This window comes from Morone saxatilis, unplaced genomic scaffold (genome assembly GCF_004916995.1).
Source record: "Morone saxatilis isolate NCDOM2014 unplaced genomic scaffold, NCSU_SB_2.0 Contig8, whole genome shotgun sequence".
NCBI lineage: Eukaryota > Metazoa > Chordata > Actinopteri > Moronidae > Morone > Morone saxatilis.
This window is the reverse complement of record NW_023340257.1, coordinates 21,337,597-21,354,032: the sequence shown is the minus strand read 5'-3', so window position 1 is coordinate 21,354,032 and position 16,436 is coordinate 21,337,597. Positions and strand designations below refer to the sequence as shown.

The 16,436-nt window shown below is 39.2% G+C and overlaps 1 protein-coding gene across 1 annotated transcript in view; it reads right to left on the bottom strand.

Annotated features, from left to right (window-relative positions):
• nbeab (neurobeachin b) overlaps nt 1-16,436 on the bottom strand; it is a gene marked incomplete in the record, with an annotated part of 186,689 nt that overhangs the window by 142,785 nt on the left and 27,468 nt on the right. Inside the window, 3 exon segments of the mRNA XM_035680189.1 lie at nt 561-656; nt 892-992; nt 2,249-2,480. Coding sequence (XP_035536082.1) covers nt 561-656; nt 892-992; nt 2,249-2,480 — 429 coding nt within the window.

Genomic DNA, 16,436 nt, shown 5'->3' with positions numbered 1-16,436 from the left:
GTCAGCTCCCAAGATAAACTATCTGCAACTCCGAACTGCAGCCATTTAAACTTAGTCACACTACGATGTCAATCTTTCTTACACAGGGTAGGTTACTCAAATTTTCTCATACATAAACCCTTTCATTAATTTGGGCTCTTACTACACTCAGTATATATGTATATACAGTATTAGTGGAGCTTTTTCTATCTGCATATAAAAGCAAGTTCACACCTGTTTTCTTAGCATAGGAAACCATAAAATGAAAGATTTATGAGGTATGTTGGATTGGAATGGGTCAATCAAAACGGAAGTATAACAAAAAGTAACCTTTGCTGTGATACACATGTAAAGCCCAGCAGACATCAGAGGTAAAGAAGGTTTTGATACATGGATTTACTTCAGTTTTGTGTTGTTGAACATAACATGAGTGATCTTTGACACCCATTACTCAACCAAGTACACAAGAGTATACAAGACAGTCTTATTTATTTGTGTGCATGAATTATCAGTTGTTTAACCCTGATCATCTGCAGGGCTCCATAATTTGGACTGCAGAACAGAAACATGCAAAAACTTACTGCTGCACTGCGACCAGGAAAGTTGAAGAAGGCATCTGGGCCGTGTCTCTGGGGCATCTGATTCAGCACCGACAACATTTTGACCGCATGCTTTGGCTGCACAGGTGATGAAAAGAGTAATAACAAGGCAGTCAAGGCTTTCTGTCTGACTGTTTGGATTGCAGTCAATACACTGTCAGTTACCTCATTCTGCAGTTAGTCAATAACAGAACAAGCCCCGAACATATCAGTGTGATGGCTCTCTGGAGGCAACTTAAGTGACAGTGTCAAACTACACACAAAACACACACTTCTACCTTACTCACTGCATCGGGTCCCTGCCATCACTTACCCAGAGGCCTCCTTCCCCTCGTAGCATGCTGAACAGCAACTTCAGCTCCTTCACTGTGATGCTGTAGCTGGCCAGCACTCCCAACATGTCCACTAGCAAGTCTTTAAAGGCAAGATAGCATGCATGCATTACCACACACACATAAAAAAGAGGAGAGAGAGGATGATCATAAAATGTAGCTATATTTTATAGATATTATAATTTATCCACACTACACAGGAGGTCCTCATGGTGAAAAAGTATTCATATGCATCAACTCCTGAGATAATAAAAAAACAGGTTCACTTTAGTTCAGCTTCATTCTCACTGAGTTCATTGTCTGTGAAATTCCATTATATCTATCACAGAAACACCTCCACCACAATTACATGGAAACTGACTTGCAAATCAAAGTGATGTCTAAATGGTAAATTGTTTAACTTAGAGGCACAGTGTCAAAAATGGAAAAATGCATTTGGATTTCATCAGCTGAAACATAATTCACAGGTTACACAAGGTATGGATGTAATTTGCACAGTGCAAAATATCAAAGTGACACTGACTCCCACAGACAACCACACAGTGCCCTGAATACAGATTTAAGGGGATCATTCCTGGCCTAAATTTATCAAAAGACTAAAGACAAGACAAAAAAAATTGCTACTAGGAGTCTAGACCTACCAGCTACAATACCTAATGGAAATCCAACCATCCGATTGAAATACTGTACTGTGCACTGTATTAATAAATAGATGTTGGTCAAGTTCAATTTCAGTTAGCCTCTGGATAATTACTAATCCCTAAATAAATGAACATCCATACAAAACCTCACGGCAGTAAGTCTAGAATCTTTTTTTTAAAAACATCCTAAGACATTGCTGCTAGTGGGGCAAAAAGCAACTGCAGTTTAATTTCAAATATATCTAAAATATTCTGGATCTGTTATGTAAAAGACAAAACAACTGAAAACTTTTATCAATAATTGACAAGAAATTGGGTGAGAATTTAAATTGAATAGATGGATTTACCGACAAAGTAAAAGGGGATGTCAATGGTAAAACTGTTGTAAAATCAACCAAATTAAAAAAACATACTTCAAACACTTCTTTCTGTAAATGTCCCTTGTATTCCATAGTTTCAATATTAAATGCTGCACTATTACAACAATACTAGCAGTAAAACTAAATAGTTTTGAAAGTATATTTTCCTTAATGATTTTGTTGAAGACCTTCGGTGCAAGACAGACAGATGGTTTTGTTGCTTGACTAAAAGCCAAAACCAAGAAGGCATAACCTGTGTATGTATATGTTACTTGCTGGACATTAAGATAAAAACAAATCAATCTGAAAATGAAAATAAATGTACACCATTATCATACCTGCAATCATGTCATCCACCGAGCTCATTTTGAGCAGCACCTGTTGGATGAGGCCCACCTCAGTGCTTGTTTGCAGGTTTCGAACACTTTTTCGAAGAATGGCGGTGAACATGCTCCAGATTTCAGCCTGGCAGGTGACGTCGCAGTGCTCCAACAGCTCCGCCATGCAGCCGATGCTTTCCGCATCCTGGATAATGAAGTTTGTCTCCAGATCAAACTCACCACCCACCAACTACAGAATAAGATGGGACAGATAGGAAATGTAAGAAAAGATTGGATTTTTCTGCCCTTCCCATGCCGTTTCATTTATATCCTTTGATTAAACTAAACTTTCACACTGAGCATTGCTGTTTGACCTAGCTTTCAACCCTCTTCTTGATCAAGTTTTTTTTTCTCTGAGGGAAAATTAACCAAAAGGACGCTTTCACATATTTTCAGGGTCACTACTTTGATGTTAAAGGGCTGGCCAGGACTGGAAGAACAAATCGGAGATCTTTTTCCCTCTAAAAGGTTTTGATCAGAATTTAAGCACCCATGAAAATAAAATAGCCTGGCATTTAATGAAAAGAGCAGGGGAAGGGAGTCCCTATCGCCCTGCTGCCGCTTTTGAGTCACAAATGATAATCACTATTAAGAAAGTAGAAAACAACAATCAATAATGCAGTTCTTCAAGTTCATCAAGCATGAAATTAGCCCTCTAAAGAAGTGCATGGTATATATAGAGAGCACTGACAACTTGCTGGTGGGCATCAAAGCAAGCAGCTGGAAAATGGGCCTAGATACCCACAGCACATTACTGTGATTGACAGGTAATAGCTAGGTGAGATCAAAAGCAGCCTAAAGTAGTGGAAAGAGACTGGTCCATGGAGTTATAAATCGAGCCTCACCTCAATCATAATCAGATCTTGGTGCAATTTCATTACAATGCCGTGTGTCACTGGACTGCTTAGACTTTTAGATTGGAGAGATAGTCTTTCCTCAGAGTGCAGCTGTGTGTGAGCAGTTGTCCACAAAAGCTATTTTTCATTCTCTCTCAGGTGTAACACTCATCAATGTGCTTTAAAAAACCTGGAGAAAACCTTAAATACGTAAATGTAATTTAATTAATTCATCAAATTAAATCTTCAACTGTTGTTGTAGGTATGTACATCCAGTGATATCAGCAACTTACAGTTTATTCTGAAAAAATGAAAAATATATTGCCTTCATGCAACATTAAACCATCACCAATGCTGAAATTCAGCCTGAAAACCAGACATTTTTATCAATGAGCACAGAGAGCAGTGAGGCACTAACAATATCAGGAATTTCACAGCTTGAAAACTCATGGGGTGGTGGTAATGTGCAGTCTGAGTTGGCTCAGTGGGCAAAATGTGCAGACGACTCCTATAAAGCCGAGCAAGCTGTAACATGTCAGTCTTCTAAATATAGTCTCTATATTAACTGGTACGGGAAATTAACAAACTCGTGGAATGCTTGTTGTCGGTATGCAGGCAATCCTTGATGTCAAACTGCCCACTCCTCCGAAAGACAATCACAGACTCCAAACACAACATTTTGTTGCTTTATCTTTCTGCAGGGTAAAGCATACTGCATCTGGTGGCCAAGTTTTATTTGGCCGTGAGTGTTACATTTTGCAGCGTTATATCAGTTTCAAGGTCATTTCTGTATTCCAGTGGAGGTGCAAATGTATCAAAAATACATCTAAAATTCAGCACGATGAGGTGCAGCATAGAAAAAGTTATTCATGTTCAGTTCAGACAACACAATCGAGCTGAGGAGGCAGACAAACTGTGGTGCTTTTCTGAATGAACAGTGACAACATTGTTTATGTTTATGTGTTTTCCCACTACCACAATAAAGAATACCAATATATCAACTGATAATGAAGAGGAGACTTTTTATAAATGAAGATCAAAGGTTGTTTGTCTAAAAGTAAGTTAATATTGTCAGACAAAAGCCTCTCTTCTTGCAGCCATCATGAAACATATCACCCGATATTGCATGCAAGGAGCCATGATGTCTAGACTAAACCTTATCATTCTTCAATGCTATTTCCATTAATCACACTATTCACAGGCACACCACAATCCTGAGAAGTGCTTTAATTGCAGATTTCCAGAATCATTTTCACCCATTATGTTATGAGAGGTAAATAAAGACACGAAATCACTGATTACACACTTAACACTTGGAGAGAAGAGCTTCTGTGAGCCATACAAAAATTTGAAAATCAATGCAGAGTTTGAATACCACTAAAGTTCAGTGATGTAAACCCCATAATCAATGTTAAGAAGTAAATGACCAAATTCCAAATATCACATACATATAATACATATACGGTAAAAACAATAGTTGCTACAAACTAAAATTCATCATTCTCCACCAACACATCCCATAACCAGTTAAATGAATTCTAACAACGTGCAGCTGCTTCATTACTTTGGCTACTGTAAACAACACCTTTTTAAAAAATGTTTGGGGGCGTCATGGTGGCGAGTGGTTGAGACATATGCCATCAACATATAAAATAGACTGGGGACCTGTGTTGCATGTCATGTTTCTCTCTCTCTCTCTCTCTCTCTTCCTGTCTTCAGTTCCACTGTGAGCTATCTCAGCAGAATGCAAAAAAAAACCAAACAACTGTAAAATTGTTTTTAAAATGACATTTTATTTGAAAACACCCAATCGACATATACACCCAGTGGCACTGGTTGCCTTACTAGGTATACCTCTGCAATCGAATGCAATCCCAATGCAACAGCTCAGCGATAACAGACATCTTTACAAAGCACAAAATGTTCAGTTTGTGGTGACATTGTTGGAAATTCATTTATATGTTTAATATTGAGGTTATAGTTAAAGGTGTTACTGGACAACATTATAGAAATAGCATTGTCAGGATAGCTGTATTGGATTGCATCGGAGGGGTTTTCAAGGTCTGAGGCCTCCATTCAGACAAAGCTTGAAAAGACGCACTCCCTCACCCCCTCTCAGTTTTCTTCTTTCATTTTGCACAATTTCTGGATGTCTATGGGATCATGATTATGTTATTGATCGCACAGATGTTAAATGTAAAAACACCAAACTTTGGTCTGCTGTGCTTCATTGCCTCTGATATAATGAGGTATTTATTTTAATAATCTTTAATAAACTTGTTTTTTTGCATAGCTCTAAGTCATTTTTACCTGTTGGTGGGCCAAGTGTATAGAAAAAAAATATAGACCAGAGACGTAAATAGTCCGTGGTCAGTGTAGGAACAGTTGATTTTCCTTTTCAGTTAATTACAATAAATGCACTCTGCTGCATGCTGTGGCAGATGTGTCACACCATGTCCCTGTCCAGTGTATTTCCGCCATTAAACTGTAAAATGCTGTTGTTTAACTCTCTGTATTAAAAGTACTGTATGTTTCCCAGTGGGAACTGAATCTGTTACTTAATTAAAGGACAAAACTTTATCAGGCATTTCAAAACATGCAGGGATTACTCACAACTCCTGACTGAGAACAAGGTTATACAGATAAGACAAAACTGGTTAGTAAAAGTATCAGCCTGTCCTTGGACTTCATTAAACTACAATGGTATCAGATGGATCAGTATATGACAAATGAGGAATGATATTATGCATTCTTTAGGAGTTCATCATCTCTTATCTTGCCATGTGGTCACCATTTCGCCATGAATCTGCCAGTCAATCTGTGTTGTGCCTCTGCTGTTCACAGTTGCCAATGGACCCGATGATTTCAAACTTCACGAGTAAATACTGAAAAGCCTGTTATATTTATCACAGACAAAACCATGTTAATTATTTTTAGCTTATTAGCCTGCACCTGTTGCTTCTTCTATGACTTTAATCACATATAGGCAAATCTCCACAGCCTACAAGTCTGCTTTTATTTGGATGGGAAAACTGTTGCCTGTGATGATGGCATGCCTCCATGTGGGGGAGATGACATAAAGTGTGTGTATTTTTTTTGTATGTGGCTCGGAGCTCAGCATATGGGATGTTAAACCCAACTAATTATTCCACGAACAGACTGCTTTCTCTCTCTCTCTCTCTCTCTCTGTGTCTCACTAAAGGGTGTAAACTGAACAATAAGGGGCTCTGACTGAACTCTCTCAGGTGCTACAAGGGTTTGAGATCTGTGGTACAGTCGTACTGAAAGACAACTTGTCAGTCATGTCAAGTGTCAGCTTGAGCATTTATCTTTGCACACCCACCCACCCAACCAACCAAATTGTATTCATGTTGTTTCCACTCAAAAACAAAGGGCAAATGGAATAATCTTTTGACATTTCTTTGAATACACCATAATTCAACATCAAAGAGGGTGTAGACGTTCTAAACAGTGTGAATGCACTGATTTCCAAAGACACACAGACTTCTGGAAAACCTTAGACATGTAGAAGCCCAGTGTAATGGAGATAAGCAAATTCAGCAGTCAAGAACCCATGCTGTATGATGCAAGTACCTATGTGTTGGTTGGGTTTTTGCAGACAGAGGTAAAGCTGACCCATTTCCTTGTTCCCTGGAGAGGAAACCTGCCTCCTGCAGCTTTGGCTAATCATATAATTTCAATTAAGAATATCTGCTCTGGATTATGAAGACGCTCAAAGGCTCAGTGGAGCTGTGGGTCGATGATTTGCAAACCAGAGAGGAAGGTTAGAGAAACAACACTGCGATGTGAGGCAGGAGAGTAATACCACTTTAATTAGGCTCTAACTGGTATCTATGCAGCTCAAGCTGGCAGACCTGTCAGGACGCTTACACAAGAGAAGTGAGTGACAGCCAGCTCCTTTCACTGTAATAGCCCAGAGACTTAGAGAGAAGGCCTTACCATTCACAAACCAGAGGTGAAACTAGATTAGTCTTTCAGTCACCCTTGTATATTGGCCTAAGGTTCACTGAACTGCTCACAAGCTTATTGTCACTTTCACCCGGTTGACCTGGAAAGAATGAGATCCTGTGATGCTACAGATAATCCTACAGAGCTTGTTGTGTCTCAGGAAATGAAAGAACCTAAGCCATTATAGGGATTCTTTAATGTGCTGGGAATAACATTCCCCCAAGCAGGCATTTATTTTACTGTGCAGCAAAACCAAAAATTGTTTATGTGAAAGCAATTAAGGTGTGTGCTTAGTTTAATTTTTCACCCCTGTGGTTTCCTCTCTTTTAGTGCGATAGGGTTATGAGCCTCAATCAAGTGTTTTTTTCCTCCTTAGAGAGAATTCATTTGTGCGTCATTGCTATGAGGCAGAGAATTAAGAGAGTTACATCTGAGCCCTCAAGAATCCCTCCACTTTCAACTGCTTCTGATTAGGCCAGGGCTGAAGGCTCGCCGTCGCCATGGTGACAGGCAGCAAAGATTGGACTTGAGACAGTTTCCAAGGGAAGCCTACAGTGGCCACTAAATTGGGTGAAAATAAATAGAACTGATGTCCTATTTACGAAGACTGCTGGTAGAGTGCGAACATTGCAGTGAAGAGTCTCTTGGGGGCAGATGTGGACAGTAGCAGATGTCACATGAGTATTGTCCACGCTGTTGTCTTTGAATAAATATTATGTCTAATATCCGCTTTCACCTTTTTCAAAATAGCATTTTGCCCCTAAAGATGCCTGCAATCACACTAAACCGGGTGCTCTATTGCACAGTCACGATCATCATAACCGTAAATGCACCAGTTTGATAAAAGCTGATACATCCGTCTAAGATCTGCCTTTTAGGATTGTTTTGCACTCAAACCAAAGAGGCAAGTGTTCATGAAGTGCTCAAAGCACTAACTGTTTTTGTGTGGTGCATTCGTGTACTAGCAGGAAGCTCGAACATATGATGTTCATTGTTGCTAACAAACAGCACTGCATTCACAGCAGAAGACCAAACCAAGTAAACAAACAACAAACAAGCATGGGTATCATAAAGGGACAATATAACTGGGTGTCTTATTCCAGTAAAAGAACTTCAAACACTTGGAAGCCAAACTCTCCTTGTAAACTTCTGCACAATAACAAGGTTCAGCTACAGAATCAGAACGGCCTGCAGCTGACTTTTAAAACCAAATGCAGACAAAGGGATAAAGTATGATGCAAAACATTTGGTATGCAGAAGTAAAGAGGAGGAAACAATGAATTGGCCATTCTGCAGCCAAGTGCTTAGCAGCACCAGAGGGAGTTAGGCACAAAACACAATATTCATATAGAAGAGTTGGATTTTCCAATGGCCCCCTCTCACTTCACAGCCACTCTAAAAAAGAAAATCTTCAGCACTTTTTCTGCAACAATGAGGCAAAGGTAGATGAATGTTACTGAACTAAGACATTAAGGAGAAGTTCTGTAAGACAAAAGCACTAGCATGAATAACGTTAGATTTTCACAAATATTTTTTACATCAATAGATTATTTTCATTTGGAAAATCGCACAGACAAAATAGTGATTCTAAACTTTAAAATCCCTGTGTTTTGAAGTACATGTGAAAAGGGTATGACTATTAACAGAATTTCACAATATTTGATTTGATGTCATTTTGAATGCTGTATTTTGTATGACTGAAGTGGAAAATAAATGATCTCATAGAAGCAGAAGTAGCCCTGGAGTAATGAAACATGAATTGTACATGCAGTAAATGTTCAGACCATTATATTAGGCTGCCAATATAATATATAAATATATATCAATCACTCATTGGTAATCATAACCATAAGAAGAAGTGATCTTTTTTTGTGTGTGTTGGAACATCTACCATCTCATCCCCTACTTCAGGAAGAATATCATTCATATCATCATCAACTTCTGAATGTATGAGTAAAAACAAAAAATAAAATTTTTGTGGATAGTGGATTTTGTTTTGCACCCCTATCCTGCAAAATGAGGAAAGAAAATACAGCTATGAGCAACTCCGAAAAATGTGGACCTGACACCACATGATAAAAAAATCTATCAAATCAATAAACGGCACTTATTGTCTAAGCATATGTAGTTATGTCAGGTCAGACTGTAATATCAGTTGACCTGACAACCTGACAAACCTGACCATTTAGTTCCAGTCTTGCTTCAGCGTGTAAATGTTTAAACGAACGATTTGAAAAGAAAGATGAATGAAGAGATATTACGCAAACAATAGCCTGCATTGAGACAAAATGGCACTGCCACTCCAGGGAACTATTCTAAAGAGTTGAGCTGGGAAGCCTACCTAAGGCCATTCTTTCTTTACTTTAAAAATGTCAGCAAAATAAAGGTCAAGCCATTTAAGGGACAGGGGTGTGGAACGTTAATGTCAAATAAGTAAAAAAGAAGCTTATTGCTTCTGTGGTTCTATTTAGCTTGATGAATGGCCTTCACATCAATGCTGAACCATGCTAATGACCACACTTCAAACGCCCATCTATCCACTCTGCTTCACTGATGAGTTAATCTCACCAGCGAGTTACGTACTGACTGGGAGCGAGAAAATAATTATTCTTTTTCCCTTTAAAAGGCAATAATCGTCTGGAGAACACACAGAGAGAAACAGAAACCGAGAGGGAACAGAAACAATGAGCCAAGTTTGGCGCATTAACTTCCTCCTTGTTTATCTGTTTGTTGCCATGTTTAGTCCTTAATGTATAATCATGAGCAAAGTAATGTAAAGTTGGACTGGAGTGTTTTGAGTGTTAGAAATGCTGTACTGCTCACACAACAAGACGTGGTGGGTTCACAATTAAAAACAACTCAGACAAGGTGTGATTACAGGTAAAATTGCAGTTGCAGAAATCTGCACCTGGTGCAAATGATTGTGATATTGTGATAGCTAAAAACAGGTCACTATGTGTGCTTCAATGAGAAGACAACTACCATCTCTGCCATCGTGTCTCATACGTGCTCCAACTACTGGTCCCTCTTTTTTGGTCACAACATGTCAACATGCTTTCGTAGAAATGATCACATCAATGTGCATGAGAGAGAAAGAATACGAGAGACAGAAAGAGAGAGCTCTTTGGCAATACTGTACTTAATTATGGTCATGTGAATATAGCTTGCTTGTTCTGTATATATATATATATATATATATATATAGCTGGCTGTCATTTAATTTGGATTTTATTAAATTTAAAAGAATATGAGAGAGTAGAAAGAGAGAGAGAGAGAGAGCAGGACTTATAATAGATATGACAGTCTGAAGTGTTTTGACAGTAACACAGGACCATATCTTGTTCCTGACATGCTTGAGAGAGTGGAACACTTCCTCATTTTCCACTTAATCCAGATTCCTATTTGCATTGCCACTATCACGCAACCATGTGAAAACAGCATCTATTTAGGGCCTTATATCTGACCTTCTGGGCTTACTGAATGACTTCAACACAGGGATCTTGCACACACACTCTTCTCTGATTTCATGCTACAACAATATAAACCACGGACAGAATCTACATATCCCTAGTCAGAAGTTAGAAGCCAACTTTTCTCATTCTGCTACAGACTGTAAAGCAGATGTGTACATCATAATTGAAGGTATAGTACATGATTGAGTAGTTACCTAGACAGGTGAGAGCACACGACGACTCTGTGTGACACCTGGAGAGTCTCCTCTCTTTCACTAAAAATTAGGCTCAGTCTAACAGCTACCAGACAGCAGCCACCTGCTATGTCTGCGTTTCTGAGTATATCTCCTGCCATGTCAGTGTGTGGATCCACAGTAAGTCTATATTTGACATCCATATGTCTGATTGTGGTTGAGCAGTGTAACAAATTTGCCAACAGTTGTTTCCTCACAGCTCAGACACCATATTTATTATTTCAGTGGTGAAATGTTGAAGGGAAACAGCAAAAAAATGGAATCAAAACACGTGGAAAGCAAAGCTGAAATTACAGTTTATAAAAGGAACCAAAAAAACAAGGACAGCAATATTTAGGCCGCTAAGTACCAAAGTTTAAAGCCACCATCCCTCGATTACAGCCACTGCTCCAACATTATGAGGTGAGAGTCACAATAGCATTTATATAGCATTTATTTACAGAACCTAAACAAGAATGTTGACTGTTTGACTGCATCTAAATAGAGATTAGCGTAAACCTACCAGTAAGCACTGGCAGGCCTGGAGAGAATGTGACTTGAATTAACGACTAACTCCCTTGCATGTGACCAGACTGTGATTGAGACTTCAGGAGGGTTGTTGTATTGTTTGTGGAAACACCGCTAAAGATTTAAAGATTACAGTGTTTATGCTTCACTGAACTGGATGCCTGCAGCATACAGATGTGGCTAACAAGCCCCCAGGAAACTGAAGATGAAAGGTGTTTTATAATGATCCAGTCTAGCAGGGAGTCCATCACTGAGGGATTTGGAAAAATCTTTACAGTTAATAGAGGCATGCTGTGTTTCTTCGCTTCTCTTAATTTCATTAAGAATAGCACCTATTTATCATCTGTCTGTTAACATATGTTTGTCAGTCTTTGTTTTCCCAGCTTCTTATTATTAGCACAGCTTAGCGTAGTCAGTAAATCAATAAACTGAAAATTGACGCACAAAGAATTCACTTCACTGCTTCGATTTGTGGCTATTTGCAAAAAGTAACAGAATCAAAGATTCTCAGACAAAGTTGTCTTGTGCACAACATATGTTTTGCAATATGCAATTACACATTAATTGCCTAATTTTACTGTATTGTGCAGCCCATGGAGTCCAAATCACATATAAATATTCCTGCCAGTTAATTGAACCTAGTGTACACTATATTTCACAGTGGTAATTGCTGGTAAATTGCTTTTTTTATATCTCAACTTTATTTCATAGTCCACCAATTATAATCTTCAGCAACTTCAATGTTTTTCTTAATTACTTCAATACTTATTTCTGAATGCGGAGGATAAAATATATCTAATATTAACAATAAATTAAGGTAACTGATCAGTAGCCTGCAATTTGCTGTGCCACGGAATAGGAGCACTGGGGTGATGCTGTAAAGTTTTGGATTTCAGTAAATACCAAATTAATTGTTCAAATGCTGCGCTATCAACAGCCTCCTGAATCACTTTACAGCTTTAAGTAGAAAGTCAAGGTCGCAGTAGACATATTTTCCACTGCCTGTATTTCACTCCAAACAACAGGGCGAGTCTGGGTTAATTGGAGCACAACAGGGGCACTTCAAGACAGCAGTTAGTGCAGATTCCCCTAGTAGTGTGAAATTGTTAGATCTCCAACACTGAATAAATTACAGTTTTTTCATTGGATAGGTGGGTCTGATGACAATACTGCAATATGAGGTCTACCGTGATAAGAGCCAATGGGAGTTTAGCCCAAAGGGGGGAGGAAATGAGAATAAACAAAGAGAAGTCACAGGTGATAACAAAGAGAAGTTGGTTAGGAGAGATTTTTGATGCACAGTATGCAATTACACAAGAAACTGTTTTAATCAGTTGCCGGCAGCCACCTTTGCAAACGACTATCACCGTTTTTTTTACTAATTTTTTACACTAAGACAATCAGTCATGTTATCATTTCATTTCTTGAGATGACATCCAATCTCTGTTTTATCAGTTGATGAGTACAACTATACTGATATCCAACAGGAAGGTGGTGATTTAATGAAGACCAGCCTAAACTGTTCTGGAAATCAGGCCGGCGGAGAGTAACATGAACCGATATATTCTCTGAGAGGATTGAGCTTCTCATTAAAAGTGCCGTTGAGGGCAGACAGGGCAGATGAACAGCAGTAGTACAGAACTCACAGTTGCTGAGACTTGGAACTGCTCAGCCCAGCGGGCTAAGCCTCCAGCAGCATTTAGACTTAAAGGCATGGCAAAGAGACAGATTGTAAGGGAAAGAGCAAATGAAAGAGGCGACAATGCAACAAGATTAGAAAGACACTAGTAAGGGAAAATGCTCTACAGAGAGGGACACAGAGAAGAAGTAACAAAGAGAGGGTTAGGGTATTCTGACAGAGTCAAGACATAACTTCATTTGTATACTGTATGTACTATTTTTACTTCACAAACACGCAGAGAGACCGGAAAGAACCAGGGTGGAGGTTTGAATCAAGCTTTGGGAGAGGGGACAGGTCTAACTTCTACTGAGCCACGAAGGCAACATGTAAAAACATAAGTAAGAATGTGTGGTGGATGTGACCAGACAGAGGACAGTGCATCTACTCATCTGATCCTCTTCAGCCATCTTCTGTGCACTGCAGAGTGACCATGTCCCACCATGCATCACAGCCACCTCATATATTTAATCTTATCTTGGTCCTGGAAGCTTACAGCTGTATTAAATGTCCCGGTCTCTGCTCCCTGCAACAACATATGTATCATTCCAGTTCTAAGATGGAATAACATGGTTCTCCTGTAATAGCCAATTTATCCAGGGAAACAAAAATAAAACACGAAACCAATAGAATGACATCAGCTAAAGTAGCAGTCAAACTAACTTTATTGTATTTTGATCTCCCACTCTGCAAACACAGAAATACACACACACACAAACCAATATTTATTCATTAATATCTTGAATTAAATAATTTGGGTCCTTTTTTCCCCAGGCTTTGAAAGGCTTCCCTGAACTCACACAGCTGGTACAATTATTTCAATCACAGAGAAAATTATATCAAATCAGCAGGCCCTAAGCAAACACTAAAAAGTTATTTGTGGTTTATTTAAGAGGAAGGCCATAGGTGATCACACAAAAACAGCAAAGAAGCACAGAAACATGACACGAACATGAGATGAATATTAAAAGCTCCTTCCATTGTCAAGTGTAAAATGCCTTACCTTAACCTCTGTCTATTTTTATCTTCTCTGCCAATGAATTATGGGGGAAATGAAATGTAGCAAATCTCAAAAAGAACTGAAAGTGCAATTTGTCTGGCTGCCCTGACTTAAAGTAAAATTGTCAGGATGTTTGCTCATGCTTATACCTAAATTAGCAATAATAGCCTGACTACATTTTCCATCTGCAGGAAAATGGAATAAATGGAAATACACGTCAGGTGTGGTAAAATCATTTATTCCTGTGTGCCACATTGTACGAGAGGTTATTCAATTTGAAGGTTAAAGTGGAGCAAAAAGCAGTATAGGGCCTCTGTTATTTGCATGTGTAAATTATCTCATTATTCATAATTTCATCTGTATAATAAAAACACTCAAGAACTTTTTACCTCCCTGCTAATCTGGAAATGTTTCAATAAAAAAAAGAAGATAGCATTTGAAGGAAAAGAGTTGTGAGAGGAAGCTGCATTTATTTTGAAAAGGTAGCTCTCCCTGTGACGTATGGGAATCTGAATATTATTCAGATCCCAAAAGCCAGAGGGGGTGAATAAATTGAAAAGTTTGAAGGTGAAACTGAAGAACAATGGAAGACAGAGGTCCTGTTTTAAGAATATGGTATCAAATTGATCTGCCCTGCAAAATAAAAATCAACGAGTTTCCTCAGGACGTACTTAAAGCTCATCAGAAAATGCTAAACTAAAAAATAACAGAATATAGGCTTTAAGGGCAAAATAGTCACAGGTCTTGAAAGATCCCCTCCATGCGGGAGGCTATGAAGTGACCGATTACGGCAATGATAAAGAGGCAGTTGAACAGCGAGATTCCCTCAGCTCCTACCCCAGACGCCAGCTGCCTGTCTTGATTTCAGCACTGAGGACAGCTCCCTTCTTGTGGAACCCAGTTAAGAAACAGCGCTAGACTTCTGACGTGTCAAACGAAGGGTCCGCTTTAAGTGAAACTGACAGGTTTAGCTTTGTAACATGGAGTTCTCACTTTCTATGGTGTAAAATGCTTTCATACAGTGTCTCCACCGTCTGCACTCGGCTCCTCAGTTCCACGCCAAACCACGTCATCTGGAGCGGCCAATGGTCGTAGAAGTGAGGCCTTTCATCTGCGGTCAGTCTTGAACTTTGCAGCAGTCTGACTTATACAGACTAAAATGGGGATCAAAGCCCAATAATGCTGGTCTGTTTGCTTTTGAATGGCACTTAAGGAAAGCGTATGAGAGCACTTTGTCTTTGTTCCACTCCACTAATTAATCACACCTTTTAGCTGGCCACACTCAGTGGGGCAGTTAGTGGGAAAGCAGTCAATATCCAAGGGGGGGAGAAAAAAACTCTTTCAAGCCACACTGCTTTTCCTATCTCATATTCACAGCTTACTATGTGGCAACACAGGCCTGTTTACTATTCTGGTGGGTTGTATCATGTGGTCGTTCCTCTAATCCCTTGAAACGCTTGGAATTGTCAAACAGCAGAAGTGCTCACCTCTCCAGAGGGGGAGAGGAAGAAAATTAAAAGGCAATCTTGCAGGAAATATATCTTGCAAAAGGAGAGAAGGTGTGCTGTCTAACCATCTACCAGGGAACCGGAGTGAATGATAGTGCTAGTCACAGAACACACATCATCAAATCTGAGTGGTAACGTGCCACACACTAAGAACCTTGTGGGATACAGGAAAGAAAATATGTATGTCTAATTTCTAGAAAAAAACAACTAAAAAACAGGCCTAATTTGATGGATAGCACAGGTATCAAACAGTGCAAACACAAAACATGTTGTACATGATCTGAATAGCGACACCCTGTTAATCCAAGGAAGGGTAGGTTGACATAAAGCTGCTGTCCAAAAACTATAATCGTGTAAATTGGCAGCTATCATAACTTAGTTATACATTTGACCCAAGATAGACAGTCACCTTGACAGTACTCTGCACTGCAGCATTCTCCTCTGTTCACCTTTGTTGATGCAGTTAAGCCATGTGATATTATCCCATAATAAAGGACAACTGAAACAAAAACTTATTCTCCTCCATCTCTGAACGCAGTATCAGTAGTAGTATCAACCAAGCCTCTTTAATTCCCGGCTAATTAAGCACATTAGATACAGAGCAACAGTTGTGAGCCGACTTTAACCCCACTGACCTTGAGATATAATTTGGTTGAAATCAAGCTCACATTTCAAACACATCATGTTGCATCTACACTGGGTGAAGCAGGCAACTGGGGATAGATCTAACAATGGAGGGGTTTTGTGATTAGTGAGCACAGTTTCCTCTAGCTGAATACTGCTGTCAAAAAACATATGTTCTCCTGATGTCTCATACACTGTAAAAAGAGAAGCAAGACGCATTCATCCAGAAATATGTGCTGCTAGTTTCCATCTGGAGAGGAGAGGATAGTAGAGGAGAGGAGAGGAGAGGAGAGGAGAGGAGGAGGTCCACTGCTGATA